Source organism: Mauremys reevesii, unplaced genomic scaffold (genome assembly GCF_016161935.1).
Source record: "Mauremys reevesii isolate NIE-2019 unplaced genomic scaffold, ASM1616193v1 Contig31, whole genome shotgun sequence".
Lineage (NCBI taxonomy): Eukaryota > Metazoa > Chordata > Testudines > Geoemydidae > Mauremys > Mauremys reevesii.
The window spans coordinates 403,961-424,689 of record NW_024100842.1 but is presented as its reverse complement, the minus strand read 5'-3'; the positions used below and the strand labels follow the sequence as shown (position 1 = coordinate 424,689).

The following is a 20,729-nucleotide window of genomic DNA, read 5'->3' as shown; positions in this document are numbered from 1 at the left end:
AGGGGAAAGGTTACGATCTGGTGAAAGTCATTTCTCTATCCATATATGTATATCATTAATGCATATTAAGTTATGAGAATTGTGTAGTATGGTTGTCACTAAAACAAGCTGTAAGTTGGGGGAATCAGCCAGATATTAGCTCCCCAGAGGCAACAGCAAGGAAAGTAACCAACACTCGAGCGGGGAGTCAAACAACTCACCAACAGCCATTGTCCAGCAAGGCAGCTACAATGCAATGACTCACCTGCTTGAGGCTACACCAGGGGAATTGCTCAGCCTTCCTTGGAGAAACTCAGTAATGCTCACCTGACTCCGAAGGGAGGGGCAAAGCCAAGGGTGAGGAAAGGACTCGATAAAAGGAAGAGACGTTTGCCAGCTCTTCTCTCTCTTCCACCTACACCTACAGACACCACACCGAGCGACTGAAGTGCTGATCAAAGGGGAGAGCCCGGCTGAAGAGAAACCAGCCAGCCTGTGGTGAGAAGCATTTAAATTTGTAAGGGCACTGAAAGTGTTAAGATCAGCTTAGAATGTGTTTGCTTTTATTTCATATGACCAAATCTGATTTGTTATGCTTTGACTTATAATCACTTAAATCAATCTTTATAGTTAATAAATTTGTTTGTTTATTCTACCTGAAGCAGTGCATTTGGTTTGAAGTGTGTCAGAGACTCCCCTTGGGATAACAAGCCTGGTACATATCAATGTTTTTGTTAAATTGATGAACTCATATAAGCTTCCAGCAGGCATAACTGGACGCTGTAAGATGGAACGTCCCAGGGTTGTGTCTGGGACCAGAGATAGTGGCTAGTGTCGTTCGGTTGTACAATACAAGGAGTAGCTTACATGCTGGAGGCTGTGTGTGAACAGCCCAGGAGTGGGGGTTCTCAGAGCAGAGCAGGGTATGGATGGCTCCCAGAGTCAAGGATTGGAGTGACCTAGCAGTTCTAATTAATTACATTAATTAAAACAGGTTAATTAAAATTGTTTTTTCACCAACACCAGTTACCATTCAGTGCTCCGGAGATCGAATGTCATAACATCAGAGGGGAATGTCACACACATACCGTGCCAAGCAGCGCTGAACCGTATAGTACAGTTTAGGATTCCATAGCAGAGGGAAGGTGGGGTCCAAGTGTGTAGGGAGGATCCTTCCTTGTGGTATGGGAGTGCCTGGCCTGCTGCCGAGTATTAACTGCATCAGAGCTGGTTACAAACTCTCATAAAAGTGCCAGGCTTTGTCCGTGTTGGGGGTTTGCTCCAATTCCAGCTGTTGGGTAGCTGCCCCAGTGCAAAGCCCTGGTGTAAATGGGAGACGTCATCCGAAGCCATGACTTTCACTGGTGCAGCTTAGCCCATGTTGTAGCTAGCTAGGTGCAGATAGTTACCCCAGTTTGTTTTGTACCTGAACCCCTTTGTGGAAGACTTGAGATGATTGATACCAGCAAAGATGTAACAGCCTGCTTTCCAGCAGGGGATCAACGGCACCAGTGCAAATAGCGGGTTTGTGTGTCTGCACCTAGGAGGCAGTGCTGGCCGGAGTTGGTGCAAATTCCCAATGTGGATACGGTCTGAGTATCCCACGTAATAAGAAAATCGCTGTGGAGCTGCGGAAGGTGTAAATGCCGCAAGATAATGACACAGATGATTAAACACAAAACAGATCAGTTAAGAACATAACCCTCATTTTAAGCAGGGGAGGGAGAGCTCAGTGGTTTGAGCATTAGCCTGCTAAACCCAGGCTTGTGAGTTCAATCCTTGAGGGGGCCACTTAGGGGTCTGGGGCAAAAATTGGTTCTGCTAGTGAAGGCAGGGGACTGGACTTGATGACCTTGAAAGGTCCCTTCCAGTTCTAGGAGATTGGTATATCTCCAATTATTACCTTTTTTCCCCTAGGGCAGCTCTTGTGATAATTACACCTTGCAGTGTCATCCTCAATCTTCTTCAAATCTGAATGCATCCTGGTTTTGAAAAGCACTAACAACCCAGTGTCAGCTGGAACTCGGTAGTAACCTTGGAACTGTTCTGCTAGAATGTCACACAAAAAACCTGAATGCTCAGGTAAGATGATATACTCTGAAACCATACTCTTACCGTGAACATTGTTACATGCAGAACACTGGTCTCCAACCTTTCTAAGCACAAGATCACTTTTTGAATTTACGTGCAACCCAGGATCTACTCTGCCCTTTCCCTGAGGTTCCACCCCACTCATTCCATCCCCCCTCCCTCCGTCACTCGCTCTCCCCTACCCTCACTCACTTTTACCAAGCTGGGGCAGAGGGTTGGGGTGTGGGAAGGGGTGTGTGCTCTGGGCTCAGGCCGAGGGGTTCGAAGTAGGTGATGCAGTGGGGCTAAGTCAGGCTACCTGCCTGACCCTACCCCATGCCGCTCCCGGAACCGGCCGTCACATCCCTGCGGCCCCTGGGGGTAGGCATGTGGCTCTGCCAGCTGCCCCTCCCTGAAGGCACCACCCACGCAGCTCCCATTGGCCACAGTTCCCTGTTCCCAGCCAATGGGAGCTGCGGAGCTGGCGCTGGGGCGGGAGCAGCATGCGGAGACCCCCCTGCCCTCCCCCAGGGGCCACAGGGACATGCCGGTTGCTTCCAGGATCAGCACGGGGCCAGGGCAGGCAGGGAGCCTGCCTTAGCCCCACTGCGCCGCCGGACTTTTAGTGGCCAAAATTCTCCCGGACTGGCTGCAGTAACCTCCATGAGATCAAGCCCGTTTCTAGGAGACTCCCAGCGAAACTGGGAGGGATGACAACCCTAACTCATCCTGAGATAGACTGTCAGAGGCCCGACGATCGACCAATTGATCGCATTCTACCAGTTGGTGACCACTCATGTAGAGGAACTGATCTCCAGCTGGTGTAGCTTGGCATACACTGATTTACACCAGTGGGAGATCTGGCCTAGGATCTCAGTGTTAACCGTAAGCTCTCACTTGCTTAGAACTCTGAAATAGGAGATTTTCCCTGCTTGGCCGGAGCCCAGAGGGGAAAGCTGGAAGTGTTGAGAAAAATCCAGCTACACTGGAATAAAAGGCCCGGCCCAGGTCAGCTGACTAGGGCTGAGGGGCCAAAAATTGCTGAGTAGATGTTTCAGGCTTGGGCTTGGGCTCAGGGACCCTCCCCCTCACGGGGTGCCAGAGCTCAGGCTCCAGCTCAAGCCCAAATGTCTACACAGGAAATTTACAGCCCTGCAGCCTGGGTCAGCTGACCCAGGCCAGCTGCTAGCCTTTAATTGCCGTGTAGGGACCAGGCCATGTCAATCTAGTTAAGCTGGGAGGTGCTGAGATACCACAGTGATGGGTGCCAGTGCAAAACCTCTAAGCCCAGTAGGGGGAAAACAAGAAAGTGTCCTGTGTCTGTCAGTCTTAGGCTTTGCACCGAGCAAGGGCTGAGCTGCTAAAGTCAAATCAAGGTTGAAACCTGCTTACGATCTGGGCTAGCTCCTCAGCCGGTACAAATTGGTGTGGCTGCACTGAAGACAGCAGAGCTCTGCCGAGTTAGCTGAGGACTTTGCCCCTGACATCTGAACTTGTTTTCAACCCCGTTTCTTAGTAAAACTTGACATAACAAACTTGGAAAATTGGTCTGAATTCAACAGGATGAAATTCAATAAAGACAACTGCAAAGGACTTCACTTAGAAAGAAAACAGTGAAATGCACAACTCCAAAATGGGGCATCACCAGTGGTGAGCTGGAGCAGGTTCCCACAGGTTCCCAAGAACCGGTTGCTAAAATTAGACCTCCATGGAGAACCGGTTGTTAAAGGGCCAGGGGGTGGGCAAAGAACTCCGGTCCATGGGCCGGACCATCCTGTTGCTCCCAGGATTCCCAGCTGGGGAGACTGAAGCTCCCCCGGCCCTTCCCCCGCTTCCCCCCAGCTGCAGCGTGGGCAGCTCAGCTGAGCTCTGGAGTTGCTTTGAGCTGCCAGCAAGGTAAGGGGGGAGGGGGCTGCAAGCTCTAGGGCTGCTGGGGGGACAAGTGGGGCAATTTGCCCCAGGACCTGCAGGGATCCCCGGCCCCACAAGTATGTCTCCGCCTGCCCCCCCCCCCTTAAATCAGAACTTTTTATAGGGAACCAGTTGTTAAAATTTTGGCAGCTCATCACTGGGCATCACCAGTTAGGCAGTGGTACTGCTGAAAAAGCTCAGTGTTATAGTGGATCACAAACTGAATATGAGTCAACAGTGTGATGCAGTTGTGAAAAAGGCTAATATCATTCTGGGGAGCATTAACAGGAGAGTTGTAAGTAAGACACAGGAGGTAACTGTCCCTCTCTGCCCAGCACTGGTGCAGGGCCGCCCAGAGGGCGGGGGGGGGCAAGTGGGGCAATTTGCCCCAGGCCCTGGGCCCAGCAGGGGCCCCCATGAGAGTTTTTCAGGGTCCTTCACTCACTCCGGGGGCCCCGGAAAACTCTCGCGGGGCCCGGGCCCCGGAGCTTCTTCACTCCCGGTCTTTGCTGGTGGGGGTCCTTCCTCTCCGGGACAGAAGGATCCCTCCCCGCTGCCGAATTACCGCCGAAGCGGGACCTGCCGCCGGAGTGCAGCCGGGTCTTCGGCGGTAATTCGGCGGCGCGGGGGTCCTTCCGTTCCGGGACCCGCCGCCGAAGTGCCCCGAAGACCCGCGGTGGGGGCTGCACTTTGGCAGCGGGTCCCCGCCGTGGGTCTTTGGGGCACTTTGGCGGTGGGTCCCGGAACGGAAGGACCCCCCGCCGCCGACTTACCGCCAAAGCAGGGGCCCCCTGCCGCCGAAGACCCCGGGCCCCCGGAATCCTCTGGGCGGCCCTGCACTGGTGAGGCCTCAGATGGAGTCTTGTGTCCAGTTCTGAAAGATGTTAGCAAATTGGAGAGTCCAGAGGAGAGAAATAAAACTGATCCAAGGGTTAGAAAATCTGACCAGTGAGGAAAGGCTAAAAAACTGGGCCTATTTAGTCTTGAGAAAAGAAGCCTGAGGGGGAACCCGATAAGTCTCCAAATATGTTCAGGGCTGTTACAAAGAGAAGGGTGAGCAATCATTCTCTATATCCACTGAAGGTAGGACAAAAAGGAAATGGCTTAATCTGCAGAAAGGGAGATTTAGGTCAGAGGCGGCTCTATGTTTTTTGCCGCCCCAAGCATGGCAGTTAGGCTGCCTTTGGTGGCTTGCCTGCTGGCGGTCCATGATCACGCGCATTCGGCGGCATTTCTGTGGGTGATCTGCAGTCCCGTGGCTTCAGCGTACCCGCCGCCAAATTGATGCCAGAACCACGGGACCTGCAGAGCTCCAGCAGGTACACAGCTAAAGGCAGCCTGAATGCCACCCTGACAGTGACCGGCAGGCCGCCCACCCCCTGCAGCTCGCCGCCCCAGGCACATGCTTGTTGTGCTGGTGCCTGGAGCCACCCCTGATTTAGGTTAGATATTAGGAAAGCTTTCTAACTGTAAGGAGAGTTAAGCACTTTATCATTTGTTAAATATACCTAATGCTACAGAGAAGGCAAGGTCAGAGAAAGTCACTTTGCACATGAACCAGTAAGTGGTGAGGTTTGTGATGGTCTTCAGTTCTTGGGCGAGTGCGTTTCACAGTCCCGGAGCACCCCAGGGAAAGTTCAGTCTGCTGCACAGACGAGGTTTGCTCGTAGAGTTGAGAGTTTCATTGGGCCAGAGGAGTGAAGTTATAGACCACGGTCTTCATCACAGAGCTTTAGAGAGTCCGTTAGGTATCCTGGGACCAGGCCATCGAGTGTCTTCAAAATAAGGACCAAGACCTTAAACTTGACAGGGCTTCATGCACAAGTCCATTGAGCTGGATGCAATGCATCCGAGGGTGCTGAGGGAGTTGGCTGGTGTGATTGCAGAGCCATTGGCCATTGTCTTTGAAAACTCGTGGCGATCAGGGAAGGTCCCAGACGATTGGGAAAAGGCAAATATAGTGCCCTTCTTTAAAAAAGGGCAGAAGGAGAATCCGGGGAACTACAGACTGGTCAGCCTCACCTCAGTCCCTGGAAAATTCCTGAAGCAGGTCCCTGAGGAATCCATTTTGAAGCACTTGGAGGAGAGGAAGATGATCAGGAACAGTCAACTTGGATTCACCAAGGGCAAGTCATGCCTGACCAACCTGGTTGCCTTCTATGATGAGATAACTGACTCTGTGGATATGGGGAAAGAGGTGGATGTGATATATCTTGACTTTAGCAAAGCTTTTGATATGGTCTCCCACAGTATTCTTGCCAGCAAGTTAAAAAAGTATGGATTGGATGAATGGACTATAAGGTGGATAGAAAGCTGGCTAGATCGTCGGGCTCAACAGGATCAATGGCTGGATGTCTAGTTGGTAGCCGGTATCAAGCAGAGACCTCCAGGGTTCTGTCATAGGGCTGGTTTTGTTCAACGTCTTCATTAATGATCTGGATGATGGGATTAATTGCACCCTCAGCAAGTTTGCGGATGACACTAAGCTGGGGGGAAGGTGGTAGATATGCTGGAGGGTAGGAATAGGGTCCAGAGTGACATAGACAAATTGGAGGATTGGACCAAAAGAAATCTGATGAGGTTCAACCAGGACAAGTGCAGAGTCCTGCACTTAGGACAGAAGAATCCCATACACTGCTACAGCATGGGGACCGACTGGCTAAGCAGCAATTCTGCAGAAATGGACCTGAGAATTACAATGGACGAGAAGCTGGCTATGAGTCAGCAGTGTGCCCTTGTTGCCAAGAAGGCTAACGGCATATTGGGCTGCATTAGTAGGAGCACTGCCAGCAGATCGAGGGAAGTGATTATTCCCCTCTATTTGGCACTGGTTAGGCCATATCTGAAGTATTGCATCCAGTTTTGGGCCCCCCACTACGGAAAGGATGTGGACAAATTGGAGAGAGTCCAGCGGAGAGCAACAAAAATGATCAGGGAGCTGGGGCACATGACTTACGAGGACAGACTGAGGGAACTGGGCTTGTTTAGTCTGCAGAAGAGAAGAGTGAGCGGGGATTTGATAGCAGCCTTCAATTACTTGAAGGCGGGTTCCAAAGAGGATGGAGCTCGGCTGTTCTCAGTGGTTGCAGATGACAGAACAAGGAGTAATGGTCTCAAGTTGCAATGGAGGAGGTTTAGACTGGATATTAGGAAACACTATTTCACTAGGAGTGTGGTGAAGCACTGGAATGGGTTACCTGGGGAGGTGGTGGAATCTCCATCCTTAGAAGTATTTAAGGCCCGGCTTGACAAAACTCTAGTTGGGATGATTTAGTTGAAGTTGGTCCTGCTTTGAGTAGGGGATTGAATTAGATAACCTCTTGAGGTCTCTTCCAAACCTAATCTTCTATGGGCTAGTCTACACTTACCAGCCGGGTCGACGCGGTGAGTTCGACTTCTCGGAGTTCGAACTATTACGTCTAATGTGGACGCGATAGTTTGAACTCCGGAAGCGCCGCGGTCGACTCCGGTACTCCACCACTGCAAACGGTGGTGGCAGAGTCGACCTTGGAGCCGCGGACTTCGATTCCGCGGCGTCTGGACGGGTGAGTAGTTCGAACTAGGGTACTTTGAATTCAGCTACACTATTCACGTAGCTGAATTTGCGTACCCTAGTTCGACCCCGCTTCTTAGTGTGGACCAGCCCTATGATTCTACAGAAAGCTAATTTAGGGAGCAGAGAACAGGAGTTATGAGCTCGTGGTAGCGTGCATAGTTGAGGCAATGCACTGCCATGTTTTATATTAGTTGGAGTTTCCTAAATGCTGAATGTTTCAGGCCCAGGTTTATTGCATTTTTGTAGCCCAGCCGAGAGGTGACAAAGGCATGAATAAGTGCACTCAGGTCTTAGTGTATGAACAGCCCCTAGCAAGGTCTCAGCCTCCAGCAGTACTGTAATGCAAATAACAATGCTGGGTTTATATCAGTAAATGGGTCAGTGTCTCCGCATGCCATCTGTACTGAACCTCAGGTCCTTTATTAGTGAGCCGTGTAGCTGGTGTCCATCTCTAGCGCAATCACACTAACGAGAAGGGCCCTTTTAATCTGAAAAGGTGCTGAGGGGGAAGATATAAATGAATCACCTGCCAAGAAAAAGAGGAGTTTGGACATGTATCGAGCATTCGCACCGAAAGAGCAAGAGTTGCTGAAAACCTGTAAGTATGAAAAACTGCCCCCAGTCCCTGCTGATACTGGGGAGCTGTGCCCGGGATGTGCCTGAAATACACAGGGCTTTGGGGAGAGGGCAAAATTGGACCCAGCCCTGGCTGTGGTTGAGGGTACAGAAGCCGCTTTCCCGCCCCAGGGATAGGGTGCAAGGCTGTGCCAGCCCATGTTCATGTGGCTGCTCTGTGGCACTTGCAGCAGGGGAGGATCAGGGCCGCAGCTTCTCAGGGCACACAGGGCTATGAGCCACCATGTTGCCACCTGCTTCCAGTGTGAGGGAGTCTTGTGCCAGCTGGGCGTTAGCACTATAATACGACCAGCCTGCCAGCCACTCAAGCACTCTCCTCTGGGCTACACCAGCCCTGCCTTTGCCCTGCAGGCTGACAATAGTCACATGCCAGCCCCTGTGTGCCTTCGAAGTGTCCCACTGGTCACTGGATACCCACAGAAATCCCAGATCCTCTGTTCCCAAAGGAACAATGTATCCCAGTTTTACCTTAGCCCACCGCTCCTGTACCACGCACAGCTCTTGAGTTCAATCATAGTTAGGGCCCTTCCAAATTCACGGACCATTTTGGTCAATTTCACAGTCATAGGATTTTAAAAATCATAAATGTCATGAGTTCAGCTATTTAAGTTAAGGTTATTGTAGGGGGTACTGTATTGTGATACTGCTGCCCTTACTTCTGCGCTGCTGCTGCTGCTGGTGGCAGCGCTGCCTTCAGAGCTGGGAAGCTGGAGAGTGGCAGCTGCTGGCCGGGAGCCCAGCTCTGAAGGCAGAGTTGCTGCTAGCAGCAGCGCATAAGTAAAAATAGCATGGTTTGGTATGGTATTGCCACTCTTACATCTGCACTGCTGCCTGAAGAGTTGGGCCCTCAGTCAGTAGCCATCACTCTCTGGCCACCCAGCTCTGAAGGCCGAAGTAAGGGTGGTATGGTATGGTATGGTATGATAGCTGCTTTCAACTATCTGAAAGGGGGTTCCAAAGAGGATGGATCTAGACTGTTCTCAGTGGTAGCAGATGACAGAACAAGGAGTAATGGTCTCAAGTTGCAGTGAGGAAGGTTTAGGTTGGATATTAGGAAAAACTTTTTCACTCACAGTGGTGAAGCACTGGAATGGGTTACCTAGGGAGGTGGTGGAATCTCCTTCCTTAGAGGTTTTTAAGGTCAGGCTTGGCAAAGCCCTGGCTGCGATGATTTAGTTGGGGATTGGTCCTGCTTTGAGCGGGGGGTTGGAATAGATACCTCCTGAGGTCCCTTCCAACCCTGATATTCTATGATTCTATGATTATCACCCTTACTTCTGCACTCTTGCTTGCGGGGCGCTGCTTTCAGAACTGGGTGCCCGGCCAACAGCTGCCACTCTCCGGCTGCCCAGCTCTGAAGGCAGCAAAGTAGTAAGGGTGGCAATACCACAACCCCTCTAATATAACATTGTGACCCCCCTGCAACTCCCTTTTGGGTCAGGACCTCCAATTTGAGAAACGCTGGTCTCCCCCATGAAATCTGTATAGTACAGGGTAAAAGCACACAGAAAAACAGATTTCAAGTGGGGAGACCAGATTTCATGATCCGTGACGCATTTTTAATGGTCGTGAATTTGGTAGGGCCCTAATCATAGTGAAACAAAAGGGAATTAGTTAAAGAAAGACTAGAGATTCAACTGGAAACAAGTGTGAGTGATGGAAACAAATGGTTTCATATAAAACAAAATCATAAAACATGAACTAGGGTCTACACTTACTAATAGTTACCTTGCCTAGCTAATAGAGTAGAGTCTCACCACAAAATTCAGTCTTTTGCATCACTTGCTTGTCCCAAGTAGCCAGGACCAAGTCTTCCATGAACCACCCCCACTCATCCTATGATCTACTGAATCACTCTTTTGTCTTTATTCACAGGCAGGGCCATTCCTTCCTTGCTGTAAAGTATCAGAGGGGTAGCCGTGTTAGTCTGGTTCTGTAGAAGCAGCAAAGAATCCTGTGGCACCTTATAGATTAACAGACGTTTTGCAGCATGAGCTTTCGTGGGTGAATACCCATTCTGGATGCAGTAGTGGAAATTTCAGGGCAGGTTTATATGCAAGCAAGAAGCATCTCTAGCTTGCTTCTTGCTTGCATATATAAACCTGCCCTGGAAATTTCCACTACTTGCATCCAAGAAGTGGGTATTCACCCACGAAAGCTCATGCTGCAAAACGTCTGTTAGTCTATAAGGTGCCACAGGATTCTTTGCTGCTTCCTTGCTGTATTGTTCCTTTCCCCTTCCAAGTGGTTGGGAGGTTTATAGTTTGTCTTTAATGGTTTTCCATTGACTTTTCTGAGTTGGAGCAAGGCAGACAATTAAGCAATGCACGACATGATTGGCTAGCCAGGGAGGAGTGATAACTCCCTCCCACTTGACTGGGCATCCACTGAGACATATGTTCTCTAGTGACTCACTTTCATTCCAAGACCTTAAGGGCACAAATTTTCAAGATAGTGACATTATTCCTGAGATATTATGCTCAGGTCCTCTGCACCAGGGAATTCCACTCTGGCCACCACCCTACATGCAATGGGTGCACCAAGTGGAATCTGGCCACAGGGCCTCACTCTTAAAGCTCATCTGAAATAACCTCTAGCACAGCGGTTCTGAAATCTACTTACTATTGTGGGCCGCATAGGGTGACCAGATGTCCCTATAAAATCAGGACAGGCCCAATATTTGGGGCTTTGTCTTATACAGGTGCCAATTACCCCCCACTCCCTGTTCTGATTTTTCACCCTCGCTATCTGGTCACCCTAAGGCCACGTATGCAGCTCTCAATATGTTAATATGTGGGTCACATCCACACAATATATATACTACCTGTACGGCCCTGAGGATGGCATGTGGGTTGCAGCTGTGGGCTGACTGGGCTGCAAGCAGCCTGTGGGCTGCGGGTTGAGAACCACTGGTCTGGTAGCACAGCACCCCTAGCACCATGGGGCTGATAGAGCTGAAGAGCCATCTATTGAATCACCGTTGCCATTTCCTATAGCATCCTGGGTTTTCCTTGGAGGTCTCCCCTCCTTGACTGATCTGGCACAAGTCTGCTTAGCTGGTGAGAGCTGAGTGTATTCCTGGCATGTAATTGTCTCCTCCTTCCAGATGAAAATATGGAATCCAGGATCCGAAAAGTTCTGAACACTACGTACGAGAAGCTGGACCACTCTCTGTCCCAGGATAATATATCGGACGAGATTAAATATCTCAAGTGAGTCTGCAGCCCCATTTCTCCCTTAAAGCCTAATGATGGAGACACCACAGCCTATACTCACATAAGTCTCTGCTTACCTGCTCCATGGACAGACCCACGTCGCAATGTGCAGATCAAGCTCTGAACTCCTGCATCTGCAGGGTTCTGGTGCAGGCCTGTGTCTAGATAGCACCATAGGAATTGACAAACTGGATCAGACCATGGTCCCTCTAGACCAGGGTCCTTTCTCTGACAGAGGCAGCACCATCTGCTTCAGAGGAAAGTATAAGACCCCCCCCACACACAATTATGGGCTGTCCCTGCTGCAGGGACAGTTCATTCCCGAGCCCTGTAGAGCTGCTGGAAAAGAGAACACCACTGCAGATACCTTCCCCACGTGGGTCTCCCCTCAGGGCTCCACGAGGAAATTATGGTCGGGAGGCATCCCTAATAGTGCAGGTTCTACAGAATGTTGCTGCTCAGGAACCAAGGAGAAGCAAAGAGCTGGTCTGGCGGCTCAGGGCCTTTGTGCAGGCTTCTCTGGGCTTACGTGGCTCTCTGGGGATGCTCCCAATTTGGGATTGGGCCCCACTGCCTTTTCCAGCCAGGGTGAACCCTGCCCCTGAACAGGATGACATGGCGAGAATAAGGCCATTAGGGGTATGTCTACACTGCATTGTAAACCTGGGTCTGTGGGACCCAGGCCTAGAGAGTCGGTGTCTCCAAGCCTGCGCTTGTGCATCCACATGGCACTGTAAACCCAGGCTTACGATGGCTGGACCCAGGACTCACAACCGTGTTGACACGTCCGTACTGCACTACGCAGACCTGAGTCAGACCGGAAGGTGGTGCCTCAGTGCAAAGGTGTCCCCACAGCCAAACATGGGGAAGGCATGGCTTTGGCTCCCTCAGCTCAGCAGGGCTCTCAGGCCACTCCTGGTGTCCAGGAACCTGGAAAGCCTCTCTGTTCTCAGGCCTGTCAGGGGGTTGGTAGGGGAACCCAGGCCCACCCACTCCACTGGGTTCCAGCTCAGGGCCCTCAAGCCAGACAAGGAGAGTCAGGGTTTGCTGATTCTGAGAGTACCCTGAGCTCCTTCCTGCCTTCCCTCGGGCCTCTGCAGGCTCTTCGGTTGGTTGGCATGTTCACCTCTTGCTGGAATGTTCTCCCTGAGCAGCTCTCTAGTAGTCTGCTGACAGGAGTTCCTGTCTCCTGCCTGCTCACTGCTCTGTTAGCCACCCGCCTTCTGCCTCCCAGCCCTTTTATCCTCCCAGCTGCTCTTAGCCAGCCAATCAGCAGTGGCTGGCAGTGCCTGTATGGCTAGTGGGGGGTACATACACTCCATGACACAGACCTCCTGCTTCTAGGGGCGTATTCCAGGGTTCCTAGCCCCTCGCCAGCTGTAGCTGCTCTAGGTCTTGGTTCATGGTTTATGGCAGGAAAACTTGTCTGTCCATCCAGCCAAACCTTAACGATAGCGGAGCCTGATCCAGTGTTCATCTAAATCATTTTGGGGGTTGGGGAGAAGGGGAGTCTTTCCATTGCCTCCAGTGGGGCTGTATTTGTGAGGCAGGAAGCTACTGGCCCTTCCCAAATACGTGAATCTGTCTAACCCTCCCTCCCTCTCTCCTCCTTCTCAGGAACCGCCTCCTCACCTTGAAAGAAAAGTCTTCTCTGGACCCCATTTACATTGGGCTCTTTGGCAGCACCGGGGCTGGGAAGAGCTCGCTGTTCAATGCCATCATCGAGCAGGAGTTCTTCCTGCCAGTGTCGGGGAACCAAGCCTGCACCTCATGCACTGTGCAAGTCAGCAGCAGCCGGAGCAAAAACTACGAGGCAAAAATTCACCTTCTGTCACTACAGGCAAGTCTAATTCCTCAGCCTGGCACAGGGCCTGGGTGTGTTCTTTAGGACAGTCTCCTGCTGCAGGGTGTGTAGCCAGCCACAACCCCTCCACAGGGTAACTCTGTCTTATGGAGAGGGCAGCTGGCTCCCCGGCCCAGAAGGCCCCTGCTGGCTGCTTCCTGTATGAAACCTCAGCTCTGCCTGATGATTGCCAAGGGCTCCAGGAAGGAATGAGTGTCCTCTGAGGACAGGGTTGGGGCTGGTTCTCTTAATGGACCAGGAGGAGACAGGTGTAAGCAACAGCACTTCCCTCCCTGCTTTGCTTGGAGTTGTCCAGAGGGGAATCCTGCTGCTGGAACCACAGCTGGTTTGTCTGCTGCAGAAGCCAGGGAACCACTTGTGCTGCGTCTGCACTATAGCTCCCCACAGCTTCTCCTGCAGCACTGAGCCAGTTCCCAGCTCCCATCCTCTGCCCTCTGCTCGGCACTAAAATAGCTCTGTAGTCCCTTTGATTGGAATGCTGTTACACCAATCCCACCCAGCCTGAGCTCTAGGCACCCCCATAGCTGCTGAAATCCACTACCGCTGCCTGTACAACCCTAGTCAAATCCAGCCCCAACTCCTGCATTATTCTGTAGCAGCCTTGCCCAGCCCCTGCCCCGGCCCCCAAATGCCCAAGATAACAATGGCCTGTTTGCCCTGCTCTGCACTGGCAGGAATGGAAGGAGGAACTGAAGAATCTGGTGGAGCTTGTGCGGAAACCCAGAGAGGAGGAAGAAGAGGAGGAGGAAGGGGAGGGCGAGGATGATGTAGGTGAAGCTGTTCAAAAGCTTCGAGCGCTCTATGGGAGAGATGCTGAAAACAGATTTGCTGAAGACCTGTTGAGGGCAAAGCCACTAGTAAATATCCCTGCCGCAAAATGTATTCGCCTCGAGGGAGCGCAGGTGAGTGAGTGTGTGATCATAAATTCCAAATCCAGAAGACCGTTGTGAGTACAGAAAAGAACAGGTCAATCAATGGCTATTAGCTAAGGTGGTCAGGGACAAACCCCATGCTCTAAACCTCTGACTGCCAGAAATTGGGAGTGGACGACAGGAGATGGATCATTAGATAAAGAGCCTTGTTCTGTTTACTCCTTCTGAAGCATCTGGCATTGGCTACTGTCTGAAGACCGGGTGGTAGGATAGATGGACCATTGATCTGACCCAGTGTGGCCGTTCTTACGTCAGGGAGATGGGTGGAGAGGGTGAGGCCAGAGCAGGAGGAGGCTGGGGAAGGGCCGGGACGGGGAGGGAGGTGCTAGAGCCAGGGGAGGGAGTCTGAGCAGTTGGGCTCAGTCCCAGTTTCAGACAGTGAAGGCGGGGGAGAGGTGGGGAGGAGAAGCAGGGAAGTGTTGCCTTTTGCCAATGGCTAAACCAATCCCTCATCGTTTTTCCTGTGACATCGCTTATAAATTTAAAGTTTTGCAATATGTAAGTCATCAACCCTGAATAATTATATAAGTTCTGTTTGCACGTGTTGCAATTATATAAGTTCTGCGTGGGAGTGTGAATCCTGCTGCACTAATTAGGGCAGTGATGCTCCAACTATTTACCAGCCAGTCATGCTTTTGTCAGAGGAACAAAAGTAGGAGGGGAGAGAGTCAAACAGTGACAGGAAATGGGTGACTGGGCATTTCCCTGTCTTGGGGTGAGGAGAGGATGAGTGGCTAGGGAGAGGTGTACACTGAAGTCTGACTTTTTCACCCTGAAATTATTATACACACAATGACTAAGGCGTAAAGGGGAGTTAAAAGGTCAAAAGACAAACTAAAAAACAGGATTTGGTGGTTTTTAAAATCACCAAAAAGAGTTAAAGTTGGCAGTACGGCAGTCGGCCGTGTGATAGACACACCCAAGCTAGCTTTGAGCCAGTTAGCTCATATACCAATAGCAGTAAAGCTGTGGCAGCTGTACAAGCCCACCCAGAACCCTGGCTAATTACTCGGGCAGCCACCCCGCACAGATGTCCAGGCTACTGCAGCTTCACTGCTACCTAGATCAAAGCCAGCTCGGGTACGTCTCCATGTGCTGCAATCATACCCCTCTGCCCCCCTTCGCAGTGCAGACATACCCCTTTAAGGAAAGGCGGTAACATTTAAATTCAGCAGCTGCCTCTTTCAGCTGTACATTGAGCTACAACCAGCTTTGCCGGCTGTGGATGGGTTTTTCCAGAGAACTTGGAATAGGCCAAACTCAGGGCAAAACTGTCCCCTCCTGCATGAATCTATTGTGGGATTCCCCACGGAGATTACCCCAGTCTGTCCCACTGAGGGAATGAACTCCGTCTGCCCCATCCCACTCCTCCACACCCCTGGCAGGAAGGCAGCTCCCGTGCTGCCACCTAGAGCTCAGCAACATTTCCTCACCAAATAAATTTCCAGTTGGAAAATGTGGGTTAGTTGAAGTCTAAACGTTATGCAAGATAATGTCAATTGTAACTGATATTCTGATTTTTTCCAATCATGGTCATCAAACCAAACCAACAATACTTTGTGACGAATCATCACTTTGAAACAATTGTTTTGCTTTGTTTCAATTTAAAAATGTCATCGTGGCTTTGGGATTTTCAAGGGTTTTCCTGCCTTTCTCTTCCCAAAATTCAAGTGGGGATTTTCCCTGAGGAACTGACCACAGGGAACATTTCTGCTTTTCTGATCAGCTGTACTGCCAGCCATGCAGAGGCAGCAGTAACCGTCTGCCCCCAGCATCCCACCTCCTTGCCCTGTTCCCTAGCCACAGCCATTCCCAGGGATTTATGGGGGATGCTGGAGAAAGTTAATCAGGCCTTGGGCTACAGTGACTCTCTCATGTGTCCTCTGCAGTACCAGAGAGGGAGATTCTGTGCTTCCACCGTGCTGTTTATCTCATGTGAAAGCGCTATCAGAATTGGAAAGAGGCTAGACTTCCTGGGCTCTATTCCCAGCTCAGACAATGACTCACTGAGTGTTCTTCCTCGTCCCGGCCCCTCAGTTTCCTCCTCTCTAAAATGGTAGGGAATGAAACTTAGTCTCACAGCACCCCCAGGTGGCAGATGGTTCAATTAATTTTACAGTTCACTGATGACTTTGAGGTCCTATCACCATGGAGGGGCAGAGTTTGATTTATTTATCGTGTTTCAGGCAAAAGAACTCTCTGACAAACTGGACCCTTATGTGCGGTGTCAAAGTGACAAGGATGAGGAGGCGCCAGCACTGGATGAAGAGAAAGCCAAGATGCGACTGTGGCCACTAATCAAATACGTGGAAGTGACGATTCCGAAGTCCGACATGATTCCGGAAGGTGTCGTATTTATGGATGTTCCTGGGACAGGAGATTACAACAGCAAAAGGGACGAAATGTGGAAAGAGGTGACTCACCAGCCCTGTGATGTGTGGGAGAAAATGCTGATATGTTATTTGGCTGGAAAGCATTTAACCATTGGTTCTAACGTTACTATTCCAGTGTAACGAAGGAAGGAAAGCTCTAGAGAGGGCAGTGAGCTCTGTGGCCTGGGGAAGGCTTTAGCGGAACGAAACCGCATCCACACTGTACAGTGAGGGGGCAACCCTGATATTAGCTAACGGTGCTTCCCAGCTTGGATCCATTGCTGCTCCTGGATTCCTGTAGCATCAAGGCCCCAGAGCACCTTTCTCTAACCGCTCTTCACTAGGAGACTGAGGCTTTTCCTCAGAAGTGCAGACCCTGCACTGATCAGCTCGACCTTTATCTTCTCTGCACTAGGGCAATCCCACGGAATGTCTACGCAGCAATTCAACACCCGCAGCTGGCCCCTGTCAGCTGACTCAGGCTCGGGCTCTGGGGCTGTAAAATTGCTGCGTAGATGTTCCAGCTTGGGCTGGAGCCTGGGCTCTGGGACCCTCCCTCCCCCATGGTGTTTAATTGCTGGGTAGGCATAGCCCTAGCGGTCAGCTCAGAACCTCCAGCTAGCACAGTCCTGAGTGGCACACAGCTGAGGGGCTCGAGCTAGGGGCTCAAGTCTGCAAATTGCTGGCTCAATCCTGCAGAGACTGAGCACTCTGCACTGCCATTGCAGTCAGTGGGAAATCCAGGTTGCTCGGCCAGTCTCAGGATGGAGCCTGGCTGCCTCGTTGCTTCCAGATATAATCCTCTCTCTCTCTCTCTCTCTCTCTCTCTCTCTCTCTTTCTCCTTAAGAGCATTAATAAATGTTCAGTCATCTGGATTATTAGCGACATCGAACGAGTTCTGGGGGGCAAAGTCCATGAAGTGCTGCTGACAGAGAGCATCAAAGCTTACCAAGGCGGGATGTGCAATGACATCGCTCTGGTGGTCACCAAGTCTGATAAGCTGCATCTGAAGGAATACCTGAGGTAGTGGAATAGACTATCCCTGGGCTTCAGGGACTGAGAGTCCTTCCCTTTAGAGATTTAGAGTGTGTCTGCCTGTCTTCCTCCTGCAGCCCCTCCTCCTAGCTACCCCCTAGTCCATGTTCACCCATCAGCTTCTGAAGCATCTGCCATTTGTTCTGGCTGGTGGTTTCTGACTGCAGTGTCTCAACAATACCAGTGGTTCTCAAACGTATATGATCGTGCCCCCCTTCTTTGTGTCTAGTAGTAATTTACGCCCCCCCTCCCACACAAGTACATATAGAGATTAAAAATAAACCAACCTGCAACTCACTAAATATTGAAATCAGTGAGGCATTGATTCAGACAGACCCAACGATCCCTTGTAATAAGAACTAAAGCAAAACTGTGATGTTTACAACTAAATGCGCACACTGCTTCCTAGCAAATGGGTTAATGTACAGATGGCAACGACTTTGTATAATGCTAGGCAAGCTGAACAGAAATCCACCAAAATGCACAGCATCATCCTAGTTCCTGATATGTCTGGAGGAATCAGCTTTGCTAGTTGTTCATTGCTGTGGGTAAAATGTGTGCAGTAAGGTGTTTTTTCCCTAAAGCATCTTGCACCTCCCCAGAATACATTCCCCCTCCGGCACAGTTTGAGAACTTCTGGTCTAGAGAGGATGAAAGTGTAGGTATTTGTGTGTGTAACACTGTCCCCCGGGACGCTCAGCAGCAGGAACTGAACCTGAGATCTCAGGATTTAAACCCATGAGCCTCTACTGCCTGAGCTAAAAGACCTGCTCTGTAAGCCAAGGCTGCAGCAAGCTACTGCACCCCCATGGCGCTGTCTGCACGGCCCTCGGGGGTGAGACTGCAGCACATGGAGCCACACCCCTGCTCGCTCTGAGCTAGCTCGCTTGGGTGCCAATAGCAGTGAAGCCACTGCAGCATGGGCTAGCTGCCCGAGTACACACCCAGGCTCCCCGGGGGCTGTATTTGGCACCTAGTGTGTGCCACAGCCTGTGCTGCCATGGCCTAGCTGGTAGGATGGACTATAAGCAGTGGTGAGCTCCAGCCGGTTCGCACCGGTTCACAAGAACCAGTTGTTAAATTTAGAAGCCTTTTTAGAACCGGTTGTTCCAGGACAACCGGTTCTAAAAAGCTTTTAAATTTAACAAAGGCTCGGGCAGCTGTCCACCCGGCCCCCGGCCCCAGCTCACCTCCCCCTCTCCCCTGAATGCTCTGCCCTCCTCCTCCTCCCCTTCCCCTGCTTCCCGCGAATCGAATGTTCGCGGGAAGCCTGAAACAAGCAGCAGGCAGGTAAACCGGGTGCGGGGGGGGGGGGGAGGCGTGCGTGGCCCAGTCCGACTCCACCTGAGCGGCTCCCCCGGCCCCAGCCGAGCGCCCCAGCCTGGTCCCAGCCAAGCACTTCCGGGCTCGGGCTGGTCCCAGCTGAGCGGCTCGGCCCCGGCCCAGCTCGGGCCCCGTGGCTCCGGCCCCGGTACCCGCCGAGTGGCTCCGGCCCGGCCTGGGGAGTCGGGCCCTGCGGCTCCGGCCCTGGTGCCGGCCGAGCGCCTCCGGCCTGGCCCGGGATTCGGCCTCGCAGCCCGGCCCCAGTGCCGGCAGAGCAGCTCTGGCCCGGCCCGGCCCGGGGAGTCAGGCCCCGCGGCTCCAGTCCTGGTGCCGTCCGAGTGGCTCCAGCCCGGCCCGGCCCAGCCCGGGGAGTCAGGCCCCGCGGCTCCGGCCTCAGTGCCAGCCGAGCGGTTCCGGCCCGGTCCGGTCTGGCCCGGCCCGGGGAGTTGGGCCCCATGGCGCCAGTCCCAGTGCTGGCCGAGCGGACCCGGTCCTGGCCCCAGGCAGTGTGGTAAGGGGGCAGGGAGCAGGGACGGGGTGTTCGGTGGGTTGTGGGGGGGGTGGATAGGGATCAGAGCTGGCAGGGGGCAGGGAACAGGGGGATTGAATGGGGGCAAGGGTCCCGGGGGCAATCAGGAAGGAGCAGGGGTTGGATGAGGTGGTGGGGGCAGTCAGGGACAGAGAGAAGAGGTGTTGGATGGGGCAGGGGTCCCCAGGGTCCATCAAGAATGAAAGGAGGGGTTGGAAGGGGCTGCAAGGGGCAGTCAGGACAGGGAAGGAGGGGATGGGTCAGGGGTCCTGAGGGGGGGTGTCAAGGAACATGGGGGGTTGGATGGGGCACGACCCCCTCGTGAGGTGAGGAGGAGGGAACCGGTTGTTAATATTTTGGCAGCTCATCACTGACTATAAGGGATAGAAATCTGGCTAGATGGTCGGGCTCAACGGGTAGTGATCAATGGTTCCATGTCTAGTTGGCAGCCGGTATCAAGTGGAGTGCCCCAAGGGTCGGTGCTGGGGCCAGTTTTATTCAATATCTTCATTAACGATCTGGAGGATGGTGTGGACTGCACCCTTAGCAAGTTTGCAGATGACACTAAACTGGGAGGAGTGGTTGATACGCTGGAGGGTAGGGATAGGATACAGAGGGACCTAGACAAATTAGAGGATTGGGCCAAAAGAAACCTGAGGAGGTTCAACAAGGACAAGTGCAGAGTCCTGCATTTAGGACGGAAGAATCCCATGCACTGCTACAGACTAGGGACCGAACTGCTGGGCAGCAGTTCTGCAGAAAAGGACCTAGAGCAGGGGCGGGCAAACTTTTTTTGGCCTGAGGGCCACATCAGGTTTCCAATATTGTATGGAGGGCCGGTTAGGGGAACTGTGCCTTCCCAAACAGCCAGGGATGGCCTGGCCAACGCCCCCTATCCGACCCCTCCTGCTTCTTGTCCCCTGACGGCCCGTCCGGGACTCCTGCCCCATCCAACCCCCTGTTCCCTGTCCCCTGACGGCCCCCGGACTCCCTGCCCTGACTGCCCCCTGCCGCCCCATCCAACCCCTCCTTTCATTCCTGACTCCCCCCACCCCCCCGGATCCCTGTCCCCATGTTCCCTGCCATCTGACCGCTCTGACCCCTATCCACATCCCCGCCCCCTGACCACCACCCCAAACTCTCCTGCCCCCTTACCACGCTGCCTGGAGCACCGGTGGCTGGCGGTGCTACAGCCGCGCTGCCCAGAGCACCAGGACAGGCTGCCATGCCATTGCACAGCACAGAGCACCGGGTCAGGCCCTGGCTCTGCAGCTGCACTTCCCCAGGAGCTCACAGCCCCGCTGAC

The 20,729-nt window shown here is 52.4% G+C and overlaps 2 protein-coding genes across 2 annotated transcripts in view; both read left to right on the top strand.

Moving 5' to 3' along the window:
* The window catches only part of LOC120393801 (nuclear GTPase SLIP-GC-like), a 303,315-nt gene that overhangs the window by 5,070 nt on the left and 277,516 nt on the right, over positions 1–20,729 (top strand). The window lies entirely within an intron of this gene.
* LOC120393800 (nuclear GTPase SLIP-GC-like) overlaps positions 443–20,729 on the top strand; it is a 72,684-nt gene continuing 52,397 nt past the window's right edge. Inside the window, exons 1-8 of the mRNA XM_039518287.1 lie at positions 443–477; positions 1,897–2,061; positions 8,013–8,114; positions 11,259–11,364; positions 12,985–13,207; positions 13,906–14,133; positions 16,350–16,577; positions 17,384–17,559. Of these exons, the coding sequence (XP_039374221.1) occupies positions 2,034–2,061; positions 8,013–8,114; positions 11,259–11,364; positions 12,985–13,207; positions 13,906–14,133; positions 16,350–16,577; positions 17,384–17,559 (1,091 nt within the window). The 5' untranslated portion in view covers positions 443–477; positions 1,897–2,033. The remainder of the gene's footprint in view (positions 478–1,896; positions 2,062–8,012; positions 8,115–11,258; positions 11,365–12,984; positions 13,208–13,905; positions 14,134–16,349; positions 16,578–17,383; positions 17,560–20,729) is intronic.